The following is a 27,333-nucleotide window of genomic DNA, read 5'->3' on the forward strand; positions in this document are numbered from 1 at the left end:
TGCCCCCTGTCTGCGGTTCGGTTCGTCTTTGTCCTTTACCTTCGTCAGTAGTTGTCGTAAAGTGGTTATAGGTTTGTGAGCTACACGGATATTGTAGGGTTGTAGAATCCGTGCGATAGTCTCAGAAGTGCCCCTCACGTAAGGTACAGTTACAGTAGTTACGGGAGTCGCATCGTTGTTTGTGACGTTAGGTTCAGTGTTCTTGTAACAGTGTTACGTCTAACAAAGTCATTGTTATAGTTGTTCTTGTTGAAAACGTTGTCTAAGTAGTTGTTTTCGTCTGCGAGTCTGTCAGGTGAGTCACAAACCAGTTGTAACCTTGATAATGGCGTAAGATGCACCGAAACGTCGGTTTCTATCACTTATATTTCTTTTCTCGTGTATTTCCGAATCATTTCTTAAAATTTTTTAAACTAATTATATTTTTTCAATTTTTGACAGAATGTCTGAAAACTAGAGAATAGGGCCTCTTTTCACTTTCTGCATAACTTGAGGACTTGATTTCTGAATTGCTGTAGATTTCCTTTCAAAGCTTCGTCGTAAAAAAGAGGAAATTGGAAAGGTGTTATTTTTCTAATCTATGTTGGTAAATTGAAAGTTTAACGGTTCACATACGGTCGGGGGAAGCCATCCCAGGTAAGAGTAGACGGGCAATGGCAAAAATAAAAATTCGAAAAAAAAGAAAAAAAAGGTAAAGCACTAGCGTGCTTTAGCAGGTTTTTTTTTTTTGGCACCCCAAAGACGAAAATGGCTGAAAAAGCGTCACAAGAAAATGACTGCCATTATCGTCGGAAACTGCTGAAAACATCCTAAAAGGAAAATCATTTAATTTTCAATCCATCAGTGATTGAAAAATATAGTCCTCGCCACATTGTTTTATCAATATCCTAGAAGTGCCGCCACAGCACCGTTTAGCACTCAGCTGTACCAATTCACAAATTTACGCCTCTAAATAATAGAACGATCACCACCGGTAGGTTTATGCTTTTCGAGTAGACTTTTGAGTGGAGTATCCCGTGACGATAAAAGTGTTTGTACACCTCTTTGACCATTGTTGATGAGCTTATTCTTTGGAAAATGTCAACGCATCTTCAAAATAACTGAAACTTTAATCAGTCACAAGGTCTAACAATACATTTCAAGCATGCGAGTATATGACTTGAGTTCAAAATCAGTGCAGTTCACTCAGTCAGGGCTCATCTTTAAACAACTCAATTAACAACTACAATATTTCATTTGATCCCATTTTCCCACCTACTTACAGATATTTAAGGGCTTCCATATGACGAAAAGTTCCCAGAGGTAAATCCTTGATCCCAGTCTCACGTAAAATCCTGTGCAAGATTAAGCCAAATTTTCAAATAAAAACGGCGTTTCATAAATAACATAAGTCATTTTATATCAATGGAGTCTCCATGGAAAATTAAAGCTAGATATTTAAAAGGCAATTTGGTAATCAAGGCTAGAATTGAAAAATTTAAGCCCTGAAATTCATTGAGTGCACTCAAGGTTCTCTCAGGAGAACTTTAAATAGGATCATTTTACATACAGAATTAAGTTTTAACAGCCAATAAGAAAGTGTTCATTCGACGAGAAAAGATAAATCGTACAGCACTGAAGCAGTTGTTGGAAGGCATTTGAGGCAGTCGGGCGTCAATCGTGTCTCTGTGCAGTCATATGTATTCTCAACTTGGTCTATTTGTCTCCATCCATAGGCAATGCAGTGATTACTGCAATCTGAAAGATTAAAAGTAAACGATATGCTAATTAGCTTCAATTGGTGTATTGGGTTCGCCCTATGTAGTACTGGATCAGATGCAGGATTGCCGGTGACAAATTTCCTTTATTTACAATGCCCGCTGACTTCAAGATTTATTAAAATTCCAAATATCGAACGAAAAAATCACCAAACTTCATATCTTCTACTAAAACGTCATGTGACAGCAATTCAGTTTGACTTGCAAGTACTGAAAATGTAGTTCATGATCACTGAACTTGAATTAGTGGATGAGGTACGCGAATGTTTACTTGACTCAATGTTCGTTTCGAGGGACATTTAATTGTTCTAAGTCCAGGCCATTTTACTAAAATGGTCAGGAAACAGAAATTGAAATGAGTTTCAGGAGTTGCCTGGTTAAAGAAAGTAGAATCTTCATATGGATATTATTGTTTAAAGAATGAAGGTAAAAATGTAATGTGAATTAAATATGTATTAGTCATAAGAGAATCACCAAAGGAAAAAAAACACAAAGGAAAACAAAAGAAAAGGCAGACCTGAAACAGAAAACGTTATTGAATAAGGTTACGTTCCAGTTTTTTTTTTTAGCCACACGCGTGACGTGTCCCTCCTTAGTAACTTTAGCAACAACAACATCTGCTCCGGACTTTTTTGTTTAGTTAGAAGACCTCAGTCTTATCAAAAACGGCCCATTCTGGCCGACATGACTGACTGAGAAGTCATAGAAAGATTTAGGCTTTCACGAGAGAGAATCGAGTGGCTCGTGAATGAACTTAGAGATGAATTGCGGAGAAATACAGCGAGAAGCTGTCGGCTGGCTCCGGAAGCAAACAGAGATACAGGCGTATTACTATAAACTAGATTCGATTTTGAGACGGCAATACGACTTTATATTGACGGTTAGTTGGAAGAAAATATATTCCGTATTGGGCGGAGTCGCGAAGCGTAGCAAGGTCCATACGTGCCAGCCACAAACCGTCCCGCTGATTGCCCCTTTCTGATTGGACGACGTTAGACAATCACCTATTCAAAATACCTAACGTCGTCCAATCAGAAAGGATCTGTTTGGACGACGTTAGACAATCACCTATTCAAAATACCTAACGTCGTCCAATCAGAAAGGGGCAATCAGCGGGACGGTTTGGCTGGCACGTATGGATCTTGCTACGCATTCCAGTCGCTCGAATACTGTGGGATTTTGATTTTCTTCGAGGACTAGCTCCGGGCCGTTTGGATGGATTTTCGATTGGAAGGTACGAGAAGAAACGTGAATTTTTTGACTTTTATGCTGTGAAGTTTGAAAGCGAAGCAATGCGTTTTTGGGGGTAAAAATTGCTCTGGCGCAGGAACCCTTTCAAAACAAGGATTCCTCCCTTGTCCTTCTTATATATGGAACAGTCAACGGCGAGCTCAAACTCCTTCAAAATCGCTCAAAAAACCGCTTTTGAGGTAAAAGGACGACTATATACCACAGATAAGGTAATTCAACGTTTATTTATCATTGATTTATATACATCGTTAGCGATATATCGCTATAGGTGAAGCAAACGGTAAATCCAGTGCATTTACTATATAATAACAATCGGCTACACAGACACATTGTGTGAGCCCCCTATGCTGTAGCACGCTGCTATTTCGCATCAGAGAGTTTCCTGAAAGTAATTGTTGGTACCTTACATGATGCAAAATAGTGATCTCTCTAGATCTTGGTTGCTCTCCTTTTATAAAAATGAAAAAGTTAAACTTAGAACGTATTGTATTGTCCTTGAAAAAGCATGAAGACAGTCCTTTCGCGTCCATAATCGCGCTTTTCCATCGGCAGCGAAATCGAATGAATTAAATGCATTACGCGTAGTCCCAAGTCATTCTCCTTCTCTTGAGAACGAGCGTGAAGCGCGCGCAAGAGCCTGTAACGGTCCCCTATTTTATCGGACCCGGAAATTACCGGGAAAGTTACCGGAAAAATTATCGGGATCGTAAGTAAGTTACCGGGAATTTCGAGAAACGGGCCCTCGATGTTGCGTTTCTCGAAGCACCCGTAAACTTACCCGGTAATTTTCGGGAGGTCATGACCTCCCGTAAAGTTACCGGCAAATCGCTAATGTTGCGACACTAAACAAAATGGCGGCCGGAGGCGGACTTTTTTGTTTAGTTAGAAGACCTCGGTCTTGTCAAAGACGACCAATTCTGGCCGACATGGCTTACTGTGAAGTCATAGAAAGAATCAGGCTTTCACGAGCGAGGATCGAGTGGCTCGTGAATGAACTTGGAGCTGAATTGCTGAAAAGTATAGCGAGAAGTTGCCCGCTGGCTCCGGAAGCAAACGTGAATACAGGCGTAGTACTATTATTGTTGTTGTTGTTGATCTAAGTGTTGTTTTAGATGTTTGAAAAGCATTAGGGTGTTTGCATATTGGCGCTATATAAATTTGAAATTATTACTATTTTATTGTTATAAATTATCAACCAACGGCGGAAGAAAAAATAAATAATTGTCATGTAAACACGGCTCACTCGCCGCACATTGTTTCTTCGAAATGGTTCCATTTTTAGCATAAAATGGGTTTCTGTTTTGCAAAACTAATCCTACAGCAAGCGATATTGTTTTCTTTCTTGTAATGTGCAGAATTTTAATAAGAAAGAGGAAGGAAGAAATCTGACATGCTACACTGAGATAAATGTAAACATAACCATTGATATAAACAGAGCGATCGCGATGAGAGTCGAATTATGCGCGGTCCTCGCGAAATACACAAATGCAGTGTTTGCCGCATTAGCTAGAGGGATAAAGAATAAGAAGCTTACACACGATAGATAAACGAGAATAAAGAACTTAAAAATCGTTCCACTTTTCGCAAAATAGTTTCAGTCTCATTTCAATTGATCGAGCCTTGGTGTATGATACAAAAGCCGATTTCGGATCGGTAAAAATAGTGCTTGATGTCTGCCGGAGAAGACGATCAAATCACGCCATTTGAACTATAGCTATTCAATTTTAAAACTTGTATGTGATCCTGCCTTATTCCCAATATTCTCTGTACTTACTAAGGCTGCTAAAAGTAAATTTGTATCAGTACGAACTGTTGAAATATGCGTTGAAATAGGACACCACGCAGACACTGTTTCCCCGGCGGTCGCCATAGCTTGCTTAGCTTCATGTCTTCTACAACTTTGAAAGAATTATTTACTGATCCTGACTATTAGTTTGATACTCACAACAAGAATTCCTAAGTCCTAAGTCGTTCTCTATCTCTTGCGAACGAGCGAGAAGCGCGCGCAAGAGCCTGGCAATGGTCCCCTATTTTACCGGGCACGGAAATTACCAGGAAAGTGTACGGGTGCTTCGAGAAACGCATTATCGGGCCCGGTAAGATAGTTGACCATTGCCAGGCTCTTGCACGCGCTTCACGCTTGTTCTCAAGAGAAGGAGAACGACTTAGGACTACACGTAATCCATTCGATTCATTCGAGAAAAGCACGGTTATGGATGAGACAGGACTGTCTTCATGCTTTTTGAAGGACAATACAATCCGTTTTAAGTTTAACTTTTTCGTTTTATCAAAGGGGAGCAACCAAGAGATCACTATTTTGCATCATGTATGGCATCGGCAATTAATTTCAGGAAACTCTCTCATGCGAAATAGAACCTGAAAATGATTATGAATGTTATCATCATCAATTTCTGTTGTGAGCATCAAACTAATAGTCAGGATCAGTATATAATTCCTTCAAAGTTGTAGAAGAGATGAAGCTAAGCAAGCTAAGCAAGCTAAGCAAAAAAGCCTGAACGCTTTGTTAGCCAATTATCTCCTGAAGGATATAGTCTAGCTTGTTGGGATATCTGCATTAATGTGGGAGCTGGTAATTAATTCAGTCAAAGCACACACTGACAGTTTCGGGTTTCAGTGTTTTGGTCGTCTATAAAGCCGAAAGCTTTATTTTCAGATTATACAGCTTAATAGCTTTACATTAATATATAGTAAACGTTTTATAAAAGCAGTCCGAGTAGGTCTGGAATAACCCGTTAACGATTGCCCTTAGAATTTCACAGTTGCCCTTAAACCTTCGTTTTTCGGCCAACTGTGCATTTTTCGTACAATCTTTCGCCTCGGACAATAACGTCCAATATGGCAGGGGGTGTATTTGCTAAATAACTGCGCGCTTAATTTAATTTAGTACCACTTGACGCTTTTTTCTTTGTCCAATAATATAATCAGTGAATTATAATTTATCATAACAAACAATCCCTGAATAGCAAATTGACATTTACTCTGGAAGGTATTTCGTCCGACTCTTTCTACTTACCGGGAGAAACAAAGGAGAAATCTAACTTGTATCCTCTGCGCGTGACACTACCGTCTGAATGAAAGGTTAGCACAGCATAGCGTCCATTGAAACTGATATTCAATCCAGACTTCACCCCACAGTATGTACTTACGAGACAGTTATAATCATTGGAAATCCTCAAGTAGTCTAAGCTGCAAACAAGAAAAACGTATTTGTTTAGTTTATTTATGATGAGATAACATAAGCTTAAATGACGTGAGCTAACACAACTTGATAAGATAAGATTAGACAAAATCACACGCATTATTATACGTCCAATTACTAACAACGAAGTCGACATATAAACATTAAAGTACTGCAAGCATTACAATAACTTACTTCAAAAACTTATTATTACTTAATACTTCATAAGCCCATTGACCTATCAAATGATCGATAATACATCACGTGGAGTGACTTTATATCGATAAACCTCCTCCTCATTAGTATGCGCTGTTTTAGCAGCTTATCAAACACTCCTCATTTGTATGCGGTGTTTTTTCGTATCCTAATTTCAAACGATCACACGAGCATAATTGTTATGAACTCTATTGACACACGCTCTTCCAGGAATGTTTTTGAAGTCGTTCAAAAAACCCACCGAACGTGTTTTATCGGGTCTAAAACCACTCAGCTGCGCCTCGTGGTTTTAAACCCGATAAAACTCTCCTGCTCGTTTTTTAAACATTACTTGAAAACTATATAATGGCTGGTCCACAAGGTTACCCAAGACATTGCTTAAGTAGTACATGGCCTGATAATTAGTAATGTAAATACAACGACTCACAACGACAAACAAATCTTACACATAGCTTACCTATCCATTTTGTACAAAAAAAAAGCATAAGTTCCAAAACACCCGATAATCAGGCCAGCATGAAGTACAGAAAGACGCGAAGAACAAAAACAAAAAACAGATCACATACATGCAAGGCTAGTTTTTTTCACATCTGTGTCATGACAATAACTGACAAGGCAGTCTAGTTATTAATTTGAGTCTTATCGGTAGATTAAAACAACAACAACGTGAACAAAAAAAGCAAAAACAAAAACAAACAATGCAAAGAACAGGTGAATGAGTCTTTAGATAAAAATACCTCATTTTAGTGTAATGAGACTAACAGGGAACTTTGTTCTTCGGGATGTCTCACTAACTTTTTTTTTCCAGTAGTATATACTATTTATCAATCACAGCAAATATAGACAAAACAAGGGAACAATCAATACCGCCCATAATCATTCAATGGAGTTTAAGCAATATATACTGTAATCACTGATTCGATAGTTTTTTACCTGCAATATGAATGACTCTCCAGGCTAAAATAGGAAAAGTGAATCCTCATGGCCATGCCGGGTGGAATTTGTACTTGATAAACACAGTTCATGTTGTTGGGATAGTAGCCTGGATATCCGGGACTTTTCAGTACGTTGTTGACAACGGCACCACATCCTGTTGGATTGCGTAGACATTTATTTTTCAATAAGCACCATATTAAGGTTAAAGGGAAAAGAAAAACTGAGTGAAGTAAAATTAGAAAAAAAAAACATTTTTTATTTCAAAAACATTACTCACATATCACATTCAACTGGATTACGAACACATTTATATTTCAATAAGCATTATATTAAGGTTAAAAGAAAGAGAAAAATGAGTGACATATCTTTTTTAACTGAAAATGATTGCTTTACTTTTCAGTAAATTCCCCCCCAAAAAAACAGTTACTATAAATCCCATTTTAATACATTAATCTCTGCAAAAATCAGCGCAACGCGTGTAAATTAATTAGTGTATAACTTTGGTACGTTGGCACTGCTAAATTAAAATGTAAGCGTTGTGATCGATACGTTATTTGTTCTTCTACTTCAATTATATATCAGAAATAGGATATTTTACAGCGAAACACTTGTTTTAGTACAGTTCATTTATTTTTCACCTGAAGGACTACGAATCAACAAATGAGGTTCTGATTTCCTTATATTTAAACTTAAAGTGCTCCTAACTCCTAATTTGTTTTCTTTAAAACTAATTTTAATATTTTGGTGAGTATATCTGCGAAAAAAATTTGATTTGGTTAAATCTTCGCTTTTTTGTCATCTTTGAAGTCGAGTTCCGAACGGTTCACGACGAGCAAGCGATTCTCAGTCAGTTCTCTTTATTTTCAAACTGTCAAATGCCTTTTGTAACAAAATCAGTTCAATTCGGGCTCCATAGCCATTGCAATTCTACTGAAATTTACTATGTCATCCCCGTCATCGCATTTGGAGGCGAGCTTTGAGCCAGATAACTTAGAAAATCGGTTTTCTCGATTAAAAGAAATGGAAGCCGGTCAGGATTTACCCCGTTTATCACCACAGAGATCACCACAAACCTCGAGTGAGTCTAGAGAGGACGAAGCTGCTGCTTATGCTGACGACCCTCTGGCGGACGCAAAAAGTACAGCGAAATAGCAAGGAGAAGTGGAGGCTAACTAAGACCTCAAACGTATTCTTAAGGACTGATTACAGGGCAATGTAGCAATCAAGAAATGGTAAGATTCGCGGGTGTTTACATTAATTTCGCGTGTGCTTTGGTCCATCCTCGGTCACCCAGGGGCACTTAGTCGGGTAGCAGGGATTTTCATGGACGAAAGTTTACTGTAACAACGGGAGAGCCCCTGGGCAACTACTCTTACCGAACCAGCTCCAGAAGCAATTGAATTCCCCGATTTCGATTGGCCAGAAAAATATTTTTCTGGCCAATCAGCGAAAAGGTCCAGCCGGGTGACTCTGATGTCTTCTTACACGAGGTTGTTGTCCTCATCGATCGCTGCAGTTGCGTGGGCCTTTCAACGAAAAGGTTCTCGACGAGAGTTTCAGAAAAAAAAAATATTAGCGAAGTCGAGGAGATCGCAAACTTTAAAATGGCCACGAGTAAATGAACACTCACCGAGAAATTTGCAAGGAGAACTTATCGAAGGTATCGTAGTATCGTAAATTTTTATAGCCTATTCGCTATTTCTCCAGTGTTGTATATATAGCTGGGCTAGTTAACAATGATACTTTACGATATTTCTAAGCTAATATGTTGATACGTCTGATGCTTTCCAGGGTGTGTGAATCTCCGTTGCACGGGCCACATAACTATATCGATCAAGCTTGGGAACGATCAAACAGCTACAGTGTATTAAGTGTACACACTTTCTTCTTTTCGCGCGAAACCAAAACTCCCTTGCCTTACCAATGACCAAGGTTACAGGGAATGCTAAATTTGAGGAAGATCTCCACCAAGCGTTGGAAGAAAGCTTGCCTTTATTTCCTGTAGTCCAGTTAAAAGCTGAACTTAAATTCATTATTGTAAAATTGTAAGAAAAAGAGATGTTTTCGGACAATTATCTGTGATTTCACCTCTCTTGTCGATTGTTTAGGACCAGGTAAATTACCTCTAGTGCAGGAAATTGAGGCTGATTTTAAAGGGGAAAGCAAGACCAAAGATCAAGAAATATTGTATGGAAGCAAAGCTGGGGGGGGGGGGAGGGTGTTGCTTTGTTGTATGGAAGCCTGGAGTCGTTGACTGGAGATGAAAAATTCAGGGCAATGTTTTCAAAAGAGTTTTATTAAAGGCCCAGTTTCACCCATTCGGCTTTGCAGCCGTTTATTATTATTTACAAGCGCTTCTATTGTTTAGTCTTGCGATCTGATTGGTTTACCAGAATAGTCATGCTGGGATAAAAGTCCTGGCGTATTCAAAATAAATCAGACCAGGCAAATCGGACTGGTTTATTTCGTTTCAGTCGTTCCGATTTATTTCAATCTCTGCACCTATAAGAAACCTATAAGCTCGAGTTCTTTGTACTCCTTTGTGTTAAATTCTCGGCGAACGAAAGTCGAGGGTTTGGTTCGTTTTTCTGCATTTGTTCCTTTGAGCGACGCGGCGGAACAGTCGACCAGCCCTCGACATTAATTAAATAATTTTTGTCCGAAAATTTTGATTCTATTGTTGTATATTAAAGATAAACAATAATCTTAAAGGAACCTTTCGATTATTTTTGAAGTTGACATGTATTTCTACCTTTGATGATATAACAATGATGCTACGAATGAATCTGCAGCTTACTAAGCAAATGAGTATTTTAATTTATTTGCCTATAGGAAAAAACGAAGGAACGCCACGTCTCTTCGCAACGCTGTTTACATGAATCGGGAGAATAAAATCGAATGGAGCTAACAAAACTTACGTGTTAAGGTCAGACATCCGTAGAAATCAGGAACATCGCTACAACAGATGCATGCATGCAGACAACAAATCTTCCTATGCGAAGAGTCTCTGAGACAAATATATTCCTTCGGAATAACAACTGTACAACACCATTGTCAACGGCGAGATGTTACTTAGAAGCGACCGACGATTTTCCGATTTTCCTTTCCACACGAAGACTGTTCTTGAAAAAGTCCACATAAATAAAGCGAGAGGATATTATACAAAGCTTAATGGCACAAAAATAGTGATATTCCAGGAAATGACTTCGATGAATGTGGATTACTTTCGCTATTTAGTGATTTTAGTGCTCGCTGGTAAATTTCGACTGTGCGAAATTCAGTTCGGCGTGCAATGCCTCTTGGGTGAACATGAGGCATTAAAAGAATAATGTTGCTGTTTTTTTGTGATAAGGTGCATACTTCTGCTTCTGTTCATTGGTAAGAACATTATTTATTTTTTACCTGTTTCTGGTAAACGACCACTCAACATATTCGCGTATGATCTGAGTAAATAATTACTCAAAAGCAACAAAAGTTCAATATTTAATGACGCTACCCCGGACAAATGACAGTTTACAGACAGAGAAGATTACTATAATTAGATCTGTAGGTAAATGGGAATTGTTTAATACAGTGATCTGTTCCAAAATGTTACACAAAGTTTCGTCAGAAGAATGAATAGATGTGAAAAAAATCAAATAAATTAGTTGCTATTTGCCTAACTTTAGCTGCTAGGGTAATATTTTTTATTGATCTTTCCCGTAAGCGACCACCTCCCGTAAGCGACCACTTTGTCGTGCACCAAGGGTGGTCGCTTACGAGAGAGTTGACTGTGTATAAAAGAAACAAGTAAAGTTGGTATGTGAGGTGTTCTCGTGTTCTCAAAGTAACGACCACTAGACCCATGCTCCTTAAAACTCGGTCGTGAACCAAAATGGTGGTGATTTTAGGCTATTTTCCGTTTTTCCAAAGGGTACAAAATAGCGAAGATTTCACCAAATCAAAACAATACTTCTGCAGATATGCCTACCAAAATATGGGGATTTTTGTGAGAGAAAAAAATTAGGGTGGAGGGGTTTAGGTGCACTTTAATTGAGTGAGCTCAGCATATTGTTAGTATCAATGAAGGCTGCCTGAAGTAGACTTGTTAGTGGAAACTTGCAAGTAAAGAAATATTACATATTACTTCCATGCGTTTTATTTCAGCAAGTCATTCGAAAACCCCGTTTAATGTTAAATATTGCCAAGAGAATCTGGCTTGAAAGTATTTTAAGCAACACTACTTAAATTAATATCTTCTATTTACATAAGACGTTATCAAAGTTTTACACAAAATGCATGTAATTGGCTAGCAGAATCAATTTTTAGAAAGTGACAATCGAATGCTGATTACCGTGAACAAATACAATAACAAACCAGCTTTGGTAAACTTACTTCTTCACCAAGTTTACAAAAAAAATCCACTCAATACATTGCACCGATTAAAACGCTTTGCTCTGCAGACATGAAGGCGTTGGAAGATGGAATTTTCACAAATTTTAACAATGTACGAAAAAAAGAGAAATGCGGTCATCTAATAGTCAATGCAGAAGTAAGAAGATAGTGAATGGTGGTCTATGTGTTATTAATGGCTTTGTCCATGGAGGAGTTGTAGTGTGTTCTGTTAAGGAGTGTGTCATAAACTTTATCAAAGAAGACCTCGGTGAACCTGTTTTTAACTGAATAATGGTGCATTTTTAAACTGAACAGTAATGGTAAGCTCCCTCATTTTCAATTCCTTATCGTCGCACAATTAGTATGCGACAGATGTCACAAGAATATTCATATGGATATTATTGTTTAAAGAATGAAGGTAAAAATATAATGTGAATTACATATGTATTAGTCATATGTATTAAAAAATCTAATAGTTAGTTACCAAAGGAAAAAACAAACACAAAGAAAAGCAAAAGAAAAGGCAAACCTGTAACAGAAAACGTTTTTGAATCTGTCCCTGCCTGGTTGATAGCCATACAAATGACGTTTCCCTCCATTGTAACTTTTACAACTACAGTATCTGTTCCCTGACCCAAAATGGTGGAATTCTGAATTAGCGACATATTCATGGGACGAGTTCCTTCAGCCGAACACTTTACCACGTAACCTGGAACTGTTTGCACCGCTGGAATCGTTATTTTCGGTTTATCTGAAATAGTATGAGGCAAAGATAAAAGAATACCGTTTTAGAAAAGTGTCACCCCGGACTTAATTGCATCTTTAATGCCTTTCGGAATTACATTTTCTATCGTTCTTTTTACTTCTTCCTCAGAAACGTCAACAAATTCGCTAAACGGCCATTTTGAGAATTAGTGCTGCCACTACAATAATCTCGCGCGAGGTGATTATAGAAGGATATGACGCAATCCTCGACCAATCAGATAAACAGAATCTCTATAATCACCTGAGTAATTATACTAAACTGGATATATTTAACAATTATTCCATAAGCGCGTGTTTGAGATAAGATGATAGGATATAATCATTTCATATCCAAAACGCGCGAGTGGAATAATTATTTTCTTAAAAAACAATCGATAGATATTGCTAGATCTCGATGATTTTGCCTTGCAAGAACAACCAGGAAATAAATTAAAGGTCGCTATTTTTCGGGCATGCTTTAATGGTTCATGGCCACTATATCTGTCTCGATTTGAAAGAAATTTTGGATTATTTTAACTTTTTTTCGAAGATTAATTATCTTAAGTGAATCATAGGATAGCTGGCATGAAGCCCATTTTTAGTCAGACTTGGCCATTTTAAATTATTTGGCACCATTTGGGTCCAAGAAATATGTATACAATTGTGAATGTCTTTGAACATTTAAGTCGCCAAATTGCGCGAGAGCGCTAAAATATTTACCTACAAACAATAAGAATAGAGGCATAAAAAGCTAGTCGAATGAAAGAGTCAAATCATGCTCTGTGATTGGCTTCCCGAGCAGTCAAGATGGAGCGATCTTGCCCGCTCGGGATTACCCGTTGCCAGTGAGCTTAACATCGAAAGTTTAATCCACAAACAATGCAATATTTCGTTCGATTTTCTTGTTGTTCTGAGCGAAACGCTGACTAAAATGCTCTCAACATTTGCCTAAAGAAAGGAAAGGGACATGAAATCTTCTTGGGGTAGGACAAATGAGCCATCAAAACAACAAAGAATAAACAAAGCTCCAAAGAAAGAAACATTTCGGCGACATCATCCAAAACAAAATAACAACGCGATTTCTAAGTGTGAATGGCAAAATTCAAATACCATCATATAGTCCAGCTGCTAACGACCAGAAATGTTCGTTTTATGATAAAAGCATGAAACTTGGCAGGCTCACTAAGCTCTGTGAGAGAAATATTTTCTGATATGGAGCCATCCCAAATTAACACCCATAGTCACGTACAGCGCATGTCAAAAATGGCATATAAAGCCTTCACAAGGAAACGAGGCTGATGTAAAATGCTGATTTCCTGGCGTTGCTTGGACAACTATGTTAATTTTTTTGCTTTCTATTATTAGAGCACGTTATATTACACATTGCTTTTAAAAAAAAAAAGCAAGTCATGTGACTGATCACGTGACTGTTTTGCATTCCATTAACAGCATAGCATTAAGCAACTAGTAAGATTTAAGACTCCCTCTTTTTCAACAGAAATTTCAGCGATGCCAGGAGATTTGAAATAATTTTTAACCATTCTATGAATTCTGAAATAAAGTCATTAAAAATGTACACCTAGAAGCACACAATTATGTATGCACAAAAATGGAGCGTCGGGAATTGCATGAAATTGAGACTGACACATTCACGTTGGTTTTGTTGAGATAATCCGCTTGGATAAGGCCTTGCACCTAAGAAACGATCGATGATTTCCGACTGAAAAAAAAAATACTGATTTTTATCCCCTAAGTAGAGGTTACCAAATACTATTTCAAAATGAACTCCCTTCTGAAAGTCAAAGCTTATTACAAAAAAGCTGATATCTTCTCCAGTGAGCCATCATCATCATCATCATCATCGTTCACCTCTCAAGGTCGGGACGTACGCAAACTTCACGATCCACCATAGCGTTCCCGAGATCTAACCTTTCTATCCCTGAGTCCCTGGCAATCATGTCGGGAAAGGTCAATCTTCTGGAGTGGATAGGGCCACTTGGCTTCCATAGTAAGAGGGACTGGGTATTCTCACCCATAGCTCTCTGGCAATGACCAGCAAATTGAAGTTGCCGCTTGGCGAGCTTCTGGGAGAGTGGTAGAAGATTTCCTCGTAAATGCTCTTGTGAACGTGTGGCGTGCTCAGAAAAGTGAATGTTTTGAGCACGTGGGAGTAAATTGGTATATGTCCCATCAAGCCGTTGTTGTTGACGCGAAGTTAGTGTCCACGTCTCGGGACCGTAAAGCAGAATTGGCTCAATCAACATATTAAGCAAATAGATGTTCTGTTCATTGGCAAGGTCGGAATGTTATATCTTGTTCAGCTTATTACACGCAAGCTAAGGCTGTACGGGACTTTACATCCTTTTGTCAGTAGACTATGTATGGGCCAAGATATTTGAAGTCGTCGACTTGAGTGATCATTCCGCCTGCTAGTGAGCGCAGGTAACACTTTGTAGTAGTGGAAATGAACTGTTTTGCAATGTCATCTGCAAAATCAAGATCAGTTGGATACTTTGCAGGTTGCCTTTGGCTACGTTTAGGAACGATTTGTAGGCCCTGTTCATTGATGGCGTAGTGTGTAGTGAGAGGAGGAGAACATAGTCCAGCACAGTGGTGAATAGGAATGGCGCTAAAGTTAGCCGGCATTTCTTGTGAAGGCACGGCGATCAAGCTCATCTTGTATGCCTGGGCCGTTAAGGGAAAAGTGTGGGTTTTTTTCCTGTGATAAAGCAGACTCCCCTTCAGGACTACGTGCCCATTTAAATCTTGAAGTAGACAATAAAGTGAGAAAATGTGCCATCCTCTTCAACGAAGTTTTTAGCAAAGTTAATTATTAGAGACATATGATACCAAGCGCCAGGTCTCCCTGCACAATCAGACGAGGCAGTCAAAGTCCCCCAAGGATACCACCTACAGATCCATAGAAGAGAAAGCATTTATTGAACTGATTGACAATTGCAAAGATTACCAAGGGTTAACTGTGTTTTGACCTTGCAAGACTCCACTCAGCCAAATTGGAAGAGCTTGGAGTAGAACCTAACAAAGTCTACACTTCAGATTTGAAGGAAAGATAATTATCAGCCCTTCCAGATCTAAATGCCCCCTCTCACAACGAAGAGACATCCTTTATGCCTAAGGCATACCATCTTGCAAGCTGCGAGTAGATATTCTGCAGCTTCAGAAATCCTTTGAATGGAAGATTTCCCACAAACCGCCAAAGTGATGCTATTCCATCAACTCTCAAGACCCTTGTAAACATGATTATCAAAGAAGGCCCCACAGTCCATCCGTAGCCCGGCCTGTAGAGAGTGACTCAAATTAAGCTGGTATGACACTCTCTCACCTTTTCATCTTTAACAGTATCTCAAGCGATCAAAATCCCTCTTTTGCAGTGTAGTTTCCGCCACGCAAGAGAAACTAGAGGAATGTCCCTTCCTCCGCCTAATCTATGCCTTAAAGATTTATGGAGCAACAATGAAGCGACGTCTTATCAATGCTATGTTTGGCGTGGGCTTTGCATTTCTTATGACAGACCTCTTGCTTTTCCCGATATCGCAAACAGTGTTTGTACACAGTTTGAAAAGAATGACGTTGCATGTCCTCCAGAACTGTGAGATGGTCTGTTTACAACTGCTGGACCTTGAACTTGGAAACTAAAGATTAAAAGCTAAGCTCCACAAGTGCACACGATTCGTTCCTTGCAACAGCTCTCTCTCTTGTGCAGCTCCAACAAATGAGGAACCCGGGGTTGATGGTGGGATAAATACTGTACCTTTACACACTGTACACTGTGCAAATACTGTTCCTGCAGCCTCTGAAGCTTCCAAAGGGGCACAAATTCCAGCCCCTTTTCTTGAAGTACCTTTGGCAGTTTGAAGGGAAATTAACTTTAACAGTTCCCAAGACTACAAGTCATATAAAGCCAGATCTTGTCATTTTGGCAAGCACACCATATCAATTAAACGTACGTTACTCGATATTGTATCTCAGCCTCGATTTCATGCATAGCTCCAATGTGGTACTTTTTGTGCATGCGGGGGGGGGGGGGTATGTGTTTCTGGGTGAATATTTCTAATAACTTCAAATCAGAATTCCATCAGAGAATGGTCAAATATCATTTCAAGTCATTTGGCATCCAAGTACTTTCCGATGAGGAATCTTAACCATATAATCAGTTGCTGATGCTCTGCTGTTCATTAAAGACAAAACAGTCACGTGATTTTTTTATATTCAAAGGCACTATATCATGCGCTCTAATGATAGAAAGTAACTAAACAGAGAAGCCAAAGAAACGCCAAGATTTAAGTATTTTACATCATCCTTGCTTCCATGTTAAATGGCGTGATATGCCATTTTTCTGACATGCGCCTTACGTGGCTCTAGGTGTTAATTTGGGATGGCTCCATATCAGGAAATGTTTGTCTCATAGAGGTTAGTAAGCCTGCCAAGTTTCATGCTTTTATCATGAGACGAACAATTGAACCATTTTTTGGTCGTTAGCAGCTGGACTAATAAGTAGAATCTTCATAAAATACGGTTTCTTCGCTGATGTGACCATGTTCTGAGACGATTAGACAATAAACGCTAGTGTCCTATGGGATGTAACGGCTCTCGCATTTGATATAAATGGCACTCGGGCTACGCCCTCGTAGCTTTCTATCTATGCTCGAGGCACTATATCTCATAGACCCCTCGCGTTCATTGTCTAACCCTTACTTATACTTAAACGGCGACAATGAGGCAGCGAACAATATAACGACAAAACTGTTTCGTTTTCTGTTCTTATAGTGTTCCTCATAGCTATTTTGGGAAATTACATTACGTAATTCTAGAATGTTCCGAGCTTTGTGAGGAGACTTTGCTTGGTCGGTCACCTCAATATATCAGTAATCTAATATCAATAATTAAACAATCTGCCTATCACTCCCGTTCAAATGATGTAATTTTACTAGAATTCCCACAAGGAAAAATGTAGCGATTATAATTTGGTGGTAGGTCTTTTGTAGCCGCGGCTCCCACACTGCAGAATACTTTACCTCTTGCCATAGAGAAACCTAGATCACTTCATTGTTTTAAATCCTCACTGAAAACTTGTATTTTTAAGGTTACCAGATACCTTTTTTTTTTGCCCAAAAAATATTGAGGCCAAATTAAACATTACTAGTCTCGCTTCATTTACAAAAAAATATATATTACAAATCTTTAGGCGTGCGTGAATTGTCAACAAGAAAGTATTTTCAAATGAAATTCTATCACCCGCCAAAGTACTATAAGCCAATTAAAACGTGTCAACGTCAGCGCTTTCCTTTTGTTCGCGTTTGTAACTTGTGATTTATGTATCTATCAATGTTTTGCCCCAGGATGAAGCGGGGGAGGAGGGGGGGGGGGGGGTGGGCGGGCAACCCACGGGCATTTGACTTGGTGAAGCTCCATTCGGGTAGGGATTTTGACATCCACAATGGCCCCGTGGTTGGGAAATTTGACTCAGTCGCCAACTTCGGTCGCCATCTTGGAAGTGGAGAGGGCCTGGGAATGAGCGGTCCGCCATCTTGGAAAATACCCAGAAGTCATTTTGATGAGTCCTCGCTTCGCGAACAATGGCTGAACGCAAGGTAAGGAGTATTTTGATGCTTTTAAAGTAAAAAGTTGCTGTCTTTAACATCCATCCGATACATGTCTTTGAAGTTTTATATTCATATAGGGTTTTTCTGCCGGATTTTGAACGAAATAGTCGCACAGAAAGTCATTTACATACTAACTTAAATCTGAGTTCACTAGATGCTCTGCCATGAGGTTTTGACAGAGAGAGAAAGAGATCGAAAAATCATGTGTAAAGGCAAGACATGTGCAGGGCACTACATGATGCCAGACGAATTGTTCTGTGTTGACGCCTCGACCAGTGTTGCATCATCACCTCCAAGTGAAGTACTGAAAACTCTGTATGATAACAACCCAAACGACCTGGAAGGAGCAGCAAGACAAGTACTCTTACCCACGAATGAGGTAAGGCACATTATAACTGTAGTGACCAGAAATTCACACTTCTGCTAACTACATGTAATTGTCTTAATTACCTCAAGGTTGGGATGTTGTTTAACCATCTAAAGACTGTTCAGGACAACAGAAAGAGAGGGGCAGCAAAGGCAGCTCAGACAAGGAAAAAGAGAGGATACAACAAGAAAGACTCAGCGAAGGTCTGTAACTCAGTTATATTGATTTCAAGTAAAACTAGATACCACACAGTTAATTCACAATAATATTTGATTGTAATCTAAAATGTTCATGATTTCATTTGTATGAATTTTACGTAACTGGGTACCTCCTTTTGTGCTTCCTTGCTTAAGGTACTCTGTGGCTACTGCAAGAAAGAAGACCCAGAAGAGGAGGATGGAGCTGAAACTGTTCAGTGGATACAGTGTGATGCCTGCGATAATTGGTTTCACCAAGTTTGTGCATTAAACCCACTTGATGATGACATGTTCTGGCATTGCATGTTTTGTATTGCAGTAAATACCATGTGAAGTAGTTCACAGGTATAGTGTTGAGTGAGCTTACTGCACCCTGGAGTCGTTGAGTTCTTTAATAAAGTATTGTGATTGCCTCAGTCAGTTTATTGATATTATACAAGTTCCGGGATCCCCAGGGGTGGGAATTTGACTTTTAATGGATACCCAAGGGTGGGGAAATTGACATTTAAAAGCCTGAACATGTCAAATTCCCGTGGGGTTGCCCCCCCCCCCCCCCCCCATGCTGGGGCAAAACATTGATAGGTGCATTATTCACACTAAGTTTTTGCTTCTGTTCTTTTTGCGTATCGTGTATGGCGAAAAATATGAAGGAAAAGAGTCCGTGGTTTAAAAACTAGGAAGAAAACTGGTCCTAAGAAAAAGAGGAAGAACGTTCCGATGAAGGATAGCGAGAAACGCTTGCCGAAACCGCATAAGTGCGTAGCGCATAAATCCAGGTACAATAATCGATTTATCGAGTTCTTTGAGGCTCTTCCCCCCCTTTCCCCCCCCCCCCCCCCCCCAACATGTTGCCCTCAACGCTGGCCTCCAGGTTGCGGGTAAAAATATCTCCATCAAACCTGCAAAGCAGAAAAACTCGGATATTGAACTGCAAGCTTGCGACAGCAATTTATTCGCATGGATAATGGTATACTATAAATAGTCCTTCAACGTACCCCAGTGACCGCATTTCTGTCCGCAGCTGTTCTTTCGGATCGATGGGGCTCACCGTCGAGGCCACTGCAATTTTCCTTTTCTTCGAAGAATTTTTTCTGCCCGGCATTTCGCAAGGAAAGCCGAGAAATTCTGACTGGTAATAGAACTGCAGTCACGCACTCAACTATTTTCCGACGCGACACCAGTAATCTCAGGGGACTCAGCAGTAGGTCTCCTGTGATTCTATTGGCTTTCGACGTCGGCGGCATCCGCAGTGTTGAAATATGGCGCAGCAAGGGCGTGAAATGTTTGTAAACCTTTAGAAGTGAAAAAAACCTACTTCGTTTTTACGCGTGTGCTTTATTTAAAGTAATTTATACGGTACAAGAATTTGACGGATTGCCTTGAAATTTGGCCCGACGATTTCCAAGATACCGAGCAACAATACTGTGCGAGGGATTTCCGTTTTGTAAAATTGATCCCCCGCAATGACCTTTGTCGTAAAACGTATCAGTGAGTTTTTGATTATCAAAATTGACAGTAAAATTGCGAAGTAACCAACAGGAATATCGAAAAAGCCTCACACAGTTTTGAAGATTAATGACTTGTGATTGATATGATGCAGTAGTTTTGATTCTGCGGTCGAATTCCATACCCGAAAAATTTGTTCAAAGAGACAACAGTCGTTTTGGGCTTTTGGGACGCACTCTCCTTAGGGCTAGAAAAAATCAAAGCGAAATAGTTTTAACCGGATAGTACATTTCATTAGCTTTGTACTGATATATAGTTTATGGTTGTTGCATTTAAGACAGCGTGCACACATTTTATTTCGCGAAGGACACCCACGAATTTGCTTAATTTCCATGCTGTAACGCACCTTTGGTCATTATATGTTAAAGACGCAATACAAGTTGTTGATTATAATTATTTAGCATTAAGATGCAGTCTCCTTTAGATTCTCTTTAATTTTCGCTCCTGAAATAGATTTCGCTTATAATTTTTCTGTTAACTTCTATTGGCAAGTAAGTCACAAATATGAAATTAGATCGGAGAAATTCTGCTTTATAAATTTTTTCTGCTACAAACTCTCCGCACCCCCTACTGTCCTCGAAACTCAGTGACGAGATCTTGAATTTTGCCAAAATTACAGCTATTCGCTCTGGACAAAACCGCTCACTTGAAACCTTCAAATTTACCGGTTATAAACTATGACCCTTTATCTCAATAATCAGATTAATTGTAATCATAATCGCTAATTATAACATAGCGCGCGTGCTTCCCTATCTAATTCCTATTGGCGTCACCATGGTATATTTCTCAACATACGCACGGCCGTGCGTCCATCTGATGACGTGTGCAACTTGCAGACAAATTAGGGTTTCCGTCGCTTAAAGCTGTTACAAAGTTTCACCGGAAATGGAACTAGAAAATAATGAGTACTTCCCGACTTTTCTCTTGAAATGGAGTTTTTAGCACCCAAAGAGAAGAGCAAAGGTAGCGAAAAAGAGCCCGCGCGTTTTTCAAATTTAACAGAGCCCGAGCTGCAGAAAATTCTCACGGAAAGGCACTCCGCTCGCACTAAAAAATACACAAATTGGTCTGTGGCAACATTCAAAGGTAATTATTACTGTTTTTTTCGTTTGTTCATGCTAATGAAAACAACAATTTACTTAAAGACTCGGTAACAAAATTATTAAAACGAAATAATCCGAGAAGAAAAATTTCCGCAGTTGCTACAGTGTATTTGACTAATTACGCAACAACAACAACAACAACAACAAGTAAAGTACTTGAAAAGTTGTATCTAAGCTGAGAGATTTATTCAAACACGGTTAAAAAACATCTTCACGCATTGTCCAGAAACTAAATGGTATTAACATTTTTTTAGCTTGGTGCACTGAGAGAAAAATACAATCGCCGCTTGAAAATATGACACTTGGTCAGCTGGATACAAACCTTCGCAGATTTTACGCAGAGGCTACGAACAAATCAGGAGAAGTGTACAGCAATTCAATTCATTTCGATTCAATTTTATTTACACTTATTACAACGAAATACAAATATTGTACAGAGCATTCTACACTCCTCGGTTTTCGCCAGTCCGTGGAAAGATTTTTGAACGCACCGCCACTAAATAAAGGCCTAAAGCTCTCATCTGACCCGAGGTTTAAAAGATCAAACGAGATGCTGAATGCACAAGTTGTTAACCTGAAGCGTCTGGGGAAAAAAAACGTAAAGCACAAGCCGGCAATTGAAAACGAAGATTTGGTGCGGCTTAAATCCTCACAGGTTCTTGCACTGAGCAACCCACTCGCTCCTCTACGAAATGTATGGTTCCATGTGGTTCTCTTTTTTTGTAGAAGAGGTCGGGAGGGACAGAGACAGCTCAAACCGACCAGCTTCAAGTTTGAAGTCGACCCAACTGGCCGAAACTACGTGACGATGACACATGACGAGGCTACAAAGAATCATCCCGGTGGAGTATCTGACGTTCCCAGCCCAGAAAAGTACACCCGAATGTATGAAACAGAAGACCCGAACGACGGCTATAAGGCCTTGTAGCTGTACTTATCGAAATTAAATCCAAAGTGCGATTTGTTTTTTCAATATCCACAAAAGAATTGGAGTGTTGGAGACAACGTATGGTATGAAGCGCGTCCCGTCGGAGTGAACCATGATGAAGAATATCCGCGAGCAGCATCCCTGTCAAAAACCTACACGAACCATAGCATCAGAGCAACCGCCATAACTTTGTGGTCTAACGCAGGGATCCCCAACAGACACATCATGGCGATCTCCGGCCACAGGAGTGAACAAAGTCTTGCACATTACAATACGCGCCCATCTTCGTCCCAGCTTCGCAGTTGCAGTGAAGTTCTCTCAAGATGCCTTGCGCGTGGTTCATCTGAGTCTTCTACTACTGCTGTTTGCAGAGAAATTCAAAACAACAGTGTGGTCGTCGCACAAGAGAAGACAACGACAGCAAGTTCCCTGAGCTCGGTCTTCTCCAACTGTACCGTGCCAACGTAAACATTGTTATGACTTCAAACTCCAGTTTCGGCCTTTAACTTTGACTTGAACATTTGACAAATTTGAGTACTTTATCATTCTTTGGACTTGGAAAAACGTTTGTCTACATTTTCATTGACTTTCAACATATTCAAAGAAGAAATTTTCATTGCCAATTTCGGATGAAACGTTCTCGTTCACCAAACGTGCAAACAATCATTGTGGCATGTTTGTAGCCACCCAATGAGAATCTTTGTGTTTCTGTACGCGCATTGAGAGAATTTTGTAATCGATCACAAATAAACCCATTTTTCCGCGCACTATTTTCTTGTCACTATGTTATAAAAGAATTGGTTCATGCCTTTAGCTGTGCGTATATCGAGTTATGGATGCACTTGGGAAGTTTGGAGAGCACCCAAGAAGCTTGAGTTTCTCTCGGCTTCAGCTCGAGCAACTCTTACGCTTTTTTCGTGCTATTCAAACTTCCCACGTGCATCCATAATTCGATATACGCACGCTAAGCATGAACCAGTTCTTAATTAGTATAATAAAACCGAGGATACAAAGTTTATCCATTTTGGGCACTTGTCGCAACATGCGATTTGACCCGAATTCAGTGGAAAAAATCACAAAAGTGGTTCGTGTTCACAGGCTTTTCTGCATATCAGTAAAAAGTTCCGTCTATCGGCTACTAAAATCTGTGAAAACATTTGGCCGTCATCCAGTAGTTAGTCCGCAAGTGAGAGCTGAACTTGTGTTACTCAGCAAGCACCACCACCTTTCCTTCGCAGATGCTGTGTCCTAAAATCCGCCACAAGGCCAAGGTATTTTCTCTTGTATGACCTTAGAATTTCATTAGTAGGTCAAGAAATATGGTTAGAATTTGCTTAATTTACGGTAAAGCAGCACAATTTGTTCCGTATTTTGACGCAACATAAACAAGTTGTCATTCTTCATAGAAATCGGTGGATATTTTTACTAAGCCGCTTACCAGATACATCGCAGCGGAGCATACCTTCCATAAACAAACAATAACCATGGCGAGCGCACCGACTAGACCGATTGTATGTTCACTTTTTTGGAAGTGGGAAAATAACATGCGAAGAATCACGAGGAAAAGAAGAATCGGTTCCCCTTATTCAGTGTATAACAAATCATTTAAAGAGTTTTCACCTGGTGGCGCGAAAGTGACGGAATACGAATTGATACTAGCCAGAGCGGGGAAGTCCATTGGACAAAATAGAGAAGTTGACAATCTGTCCGAAGCACCGTCACAATCTAGGGCAATATTGGCGACCTCTGAAGACATGTCAGTATCCTAATCACGAAGGACGGAAAATTTCCTTGCACTGTAAGAATCCCGTGAACTGGCAGATAGTACAAGAGATACAAAAGATGTTTATTTCACCTGCACAAGTTGGGTCGCGTAAGTATTTTCTTTTTCAGTCTTCCATAGTTTCCTGTTTTTCAGTTTTTACAAAGCTTCAACAAAAAGTGGCTTTTACTACGTAAAGCGAAAAAAGGGAGAAAATGTTGAATTAAATTGGCACAAAATTGGTCGTGTTTATTCCAACAATATTTGAGAATGTCACGTCACGCAATGGATTAAAGAGATAAATGTTGGAAGGGATTTGATTCTTTTGTCAGTAAAGTGTTTATAACTTTCGGTTAAAACAACGAAGAAACGAAGGGAACAAAATGTAGTACACGGGGAGCCACACAAGGGAAAGGATAGGCTTTTTCACTTTGCAAGTTGAATATCGTAACAAGTTTTTCGTATGTACATGTGCAGCTAATTTGAATAATTTGGTTATTTATTTATTCTGTGAAAACGAGAAATACAGTCGGATTTGAGAGCACTGAAAAAGTGCTTTTAAAAGTGAGGGTTTAAATATTACAAATTGTATTCCTACGTTTTACTACTTTTGTTTTTCAGTCTGCCGCTAGCTTAACAACGGTGCATAACTTTACTAGGTTAATCTAATTTATGGCGATTTAACTCAATTAAGGGGTACGATTATTCTGGCACGAGATCCAAAGGTGATGTTTTCCTTTTTTTCGTAAAAGGATTTTGTGTGACAGTATGAATATTAAATTCAAGTTACAACAATTTTCCATTGAAAGAGTGGATTGCTTAACATGTCCTTACCACCCTTGTCTTTTAATATATGGTGTAAGTAGTTTGCTTACGCTTTTTAGATGTGCGTTGTTTTCCAGTTGTCACGCATTCAATTGCAAATCACGCTGTACTTTCCAACGCCAAAACGAGGGTATGTTTCTTTGTCCGTAATTTGTGTGGTTCCAATTTATCCCTTTAAAAAAAACTAAGCGCTAAGAAGCTTCTCACAGATATAGCTTTTATTTTCGCGTTAATTTTTTTCTATACGTGAACTGATAATTGAGAATAAAGCAGTGAAGGTAGGAGTGTAGTTAACATCGATCATTTGCACCAACAGCAATCAGCAGAAGGTCGAAACAGACTGGACTCCAAGTACAACAGGATATCACAGCTCTCAAGAGGATGTCAGCATAGTAACTCCTCTGCAAACTGACCCACCTTTAGTTAGAATACACGAAAGCTTAGACGTATTGGAAACATGTTCAGGTGAAGGAAGAACCAGCCCTTTAACGAGTCAGATGCAAACAGTGTGAGAGAGTGAGCCAGGAGGAGCAAACATTTTTTTGTAAGAAAGGCAACAGAAGCCTGCAAGATAGTCTGTTCAGCCATTACCCCGGAAGGTGCAGAGACGTTGTTCAAAGCTGTTTGCAAGACTGACAGCCCTGATATCGATAATGAGCTCCAGCCTCTCCTAGAAGCATATAGGGATGCACCTTCTAAGGACACGAAGACTAACAAAGGTGCCGGTGCCCCACTGGAAACGCCATTTTATCACAGGGTCAGGATTGATACAGTCAAAGTCAACCATTTTTTTGGAATTCATAAACAGACCGTATTTCTATCAAGACGTTTCCTACGGAACACGCACACTTAATCTTGGTAGAGGAGAAAAGCTTGTAATGCCGAACGTCATCCAAACAGTCGCTATGTCCACAAAGGCTGCTTAAACTTTGCCAAGAAGAGGAGTTTGACCCTTTGAGTTGTGCAACTCTCTTTCGTATTCTTGATGTGCGCGAAGCGTCTCAAAGGAAAGCTCTCAAAGATCTTGATAACGTAGCCACGGATGCCGGGAACGGCAGCTTTTGAAACACTTGAGAGAGTGGTCGAGGAGCTCCAAAGGGCTGGCGCAAGTCCGGAATGGGGTGATAATATCAAGGAGAAGCTTAATCAAGCCAAGAGGTATCTGAAAACAGACTATAAAGTTCATTGCAAAGTAGAGTCTAGTCCATGTGCAGATCATTGTAGGGTGTTCACCCTGAGCGATGCGAACGACGAAGCGTTTAAACAGGAATGTGAGCACCCGCACAGTCTACAGTGTGACATGTGGGAGAACCTGAAATCAGTATTAGAAGAAATTGAAGCTTCCTTTAAGAACGAAAGCCAAACAATTTGCTTTTACGGCCAAGAACAGCAAGACGACATTTTGTATGACTTCTTGCAAGCAGAAAAGCATATATTTGATTTAAAAGCCTAATATTTTGCGTTCGGAAAATCAAGATCTAGCCAAACAAGATGTCTTGAAATCACCCGATGAAACATAAGTGATAACAATGGACTGGGCGATGAAATTTTAGTGCCAAAAGTATAGGGAGAAACAGCTCGACCGGTTGACTCAGTTGGTTGAGCATCGGACTATCGTGTGCGAGGTCGTGGGTTCAAACCCCAGCCGGACCAACACTCAGGGTCTTTAAATAACTGAGGAGAAAGTGCTGCCCTTGTAATGACATCTGCAAATGGTTAGACTTTCTAGTCTTCTCGGATAAGGACGATAAACCGTAGGCCCCGTCTCACAACACTTCAATGTTCATAACGCTGTGTGACGTTAAAGAGCCCACACACTGATCGCAAAGAGGAGGGCATGGAGTTCCTGGTGTGCTGGTCTCGTCTTTGTGCTTTTTCATGATTAGTAGTAATGTAAACCGCATTTGAATTTATGCATATGGAAAATGCGGTAAATAAATACCATTACCAAGATTAATACCTTGTGATTGATATGATGCAGTGGTTTTGATTCTGCGGTGATGAAAAATGTATTTCGAGTTTTATTACTGGCATTCGTTTACCAAGTTTCCGATAGAAATATGGCCGTGTTAGCTGAGTAGCACAAGTTCAGCCCTCACCGGCGGACCAGCTACTGAATGACGGTCAAATTTTTTCACAGATTTTAGTAGCCTATGAATGGAACTTTTTACTGATATACAGGAAAGCCTGTGAGTACGAACCACTTTTGTGATTTTTTCCTCTGAATTTGGGTCAAATCGCATGTTTCGATAAGTGCCCAAAATGGATAAACTTTGTATCCTCAGTTTTATTTATTTATTTATTTATTTATTTATTTATTTGACTTCGCCTTCAAACTTAAAACTATAAACAGAACATAACAACGTGAAACAGAAAAAAAGAGCGATCACTGTGTTAAGGCAGGGTGACCACAATAGCTAGCGCCAATTACTGCTGGCCTAAGATTTACAAAGTTCTAAAACACTCGAATACTAGTTAGCGATTATAATTACAATTCATCTGATTATTAAGATAAAGGGTCATAGTTTATAACTAGCGAAATTG

The 27,333-nt window shown here is 39.5% G+C and overlaps 3 protein-coding genes, 1 long non-coding RNA gene and 1 pseudogene across 4 annotated transcripts in view; 2 read left to right on the forward strand and 3 right to left on the reverse strand.

Annotated features, from left to right (window-relative positions):
* LOC146456976 (uncharacterized) overlaps positions 1–1,328 on the reverse strand; it is a 25,396-nt gene extending 24,068 nt beyond the window's left edge. The window contains exon 1 of the long non-coding RNA XR_014858653.1: positions 1,263–1,328. This is a non-coding gene — a long non-coding RNA (uncharacterized LOC146456976). The remainder of the gene's footprint in view (positions 1–1,262) is intronic.
* The window catches only part of LOC146456960 (scavenger receptor cysteine-rich domain-containing protein DMBT1-like), a gene marked incomplete at its 3' end in the record, with an annotated part of 596,400 nt that overhangs the window by 490,787 nt on the left and 78,280 nt on the right, over positions 1–27,333 (reverse strand). The window lies entirely within an intron of this gene.
* On the reverse strand, positions 1,029–14,741 carry LOC146456977 (membrane frizzled-related protein-like). The gene is made up of 5 exons (XM_085092480.1): positions 14,510–14,741; positions 12,263–12,484; positions 7,357–7,513; positions 6,043–6,215; positions 1,029–1,737 (listed from the first exon to the last, which is right to left on the reverse strand). The coding sequence occupies exons 1-5, from the start codon at positions 14,739–14,741 to the stop codon at positions 1,583–1,585; spliced, it is 939 nt and encodes a 312-aa protein (XP_084948606.1). The 3' UTR covers positions 1,029–1,582.
* On the forward strand, positions 18,256–19,040 carry LOC146456978 (uncharacterized). Its single transcript, XM_085092481.1, has 3 exons — positions 18,256–18,480; positions 18,558–18,671; positions 18,822–19,040. Exons 1-3 carry the CDS (start codon positions 18,256–18,258, stop codon positions 18,996–18,998), a joined length of 516 nt encoding a protein of 171 aa, XP_084948607.1. The 3' UTR covers positions 18,999–19,040.
* LOC146456979 (uncharacterized) lies at positions 21,732–22,865 on the forward strand (annotated as a pseudogene).

This window comes from Pavona decussata, unplaced genomic scaffold, assembly GCF_977016875.1.
Source record: "Pavona decussata unplaced genomic scaffold, jaPavDecu1.1 SCAFFOLD_252, whole genome shotgun sequence".
Lineage (NCBI taxonomy): Eukaryota > Metazoa > Cnidaria > Anthozoa > Scleractinia > Agariciidae > Pavona > Pavona decussata.

What these genes read in the sequence shown, in the direction of transcription:
- LOC146456977 (XM_085092480.1), bottom strand. Translation starts at nt 14,741, where the DNA reads ATGTTGATTGAGCCAATTCTGCTTTACGGTCCCGAGACGTGGACACTA. An exon ending in AAAAACGTTTTCTGTTACAG is followed by an intron (nt 7,514 to 12,262) that starts GTTTGCCTTTTC and finishes GCAATCCAACAG; the next exon opens with GATGTGGTGCCGTTGTCAAC. An exon ending in GAGAGTCATTCATATTGCAG is followed by an intron (nt 6,216 to 7,356) that starts GTAAAAAACTAT and finishes TCTTGTTTGCAG; the next exon opens with CTTAGACTACTTGAGGATTT.
- LOC146456978 (XM_085092481.1), top strand. Translation starts at nt 18,256, where the DNA reads ATGCTCTGCCATGAGGTTTTGACAGAGAGAGAAAGAGATCGAAAAATC. An exon ending in TACTCTTACCCACGAATGAG is followed by an intron (nt 18,481 to 18,557) that starts GTAAGGCACATT and finishes AATTACCTCAAG; the next exon opens with GTTGGGATGTTGTTTAACCA. An exon ending in ACAAGAAAGACTCAGCGAAG is followed by an intron (nt 18,672 to 18,821) that starts GTCTGTAACTCA and finishes TCCTTGCTTAAG; the next exon opens with GTACTCTGTGGCTACTGCAA.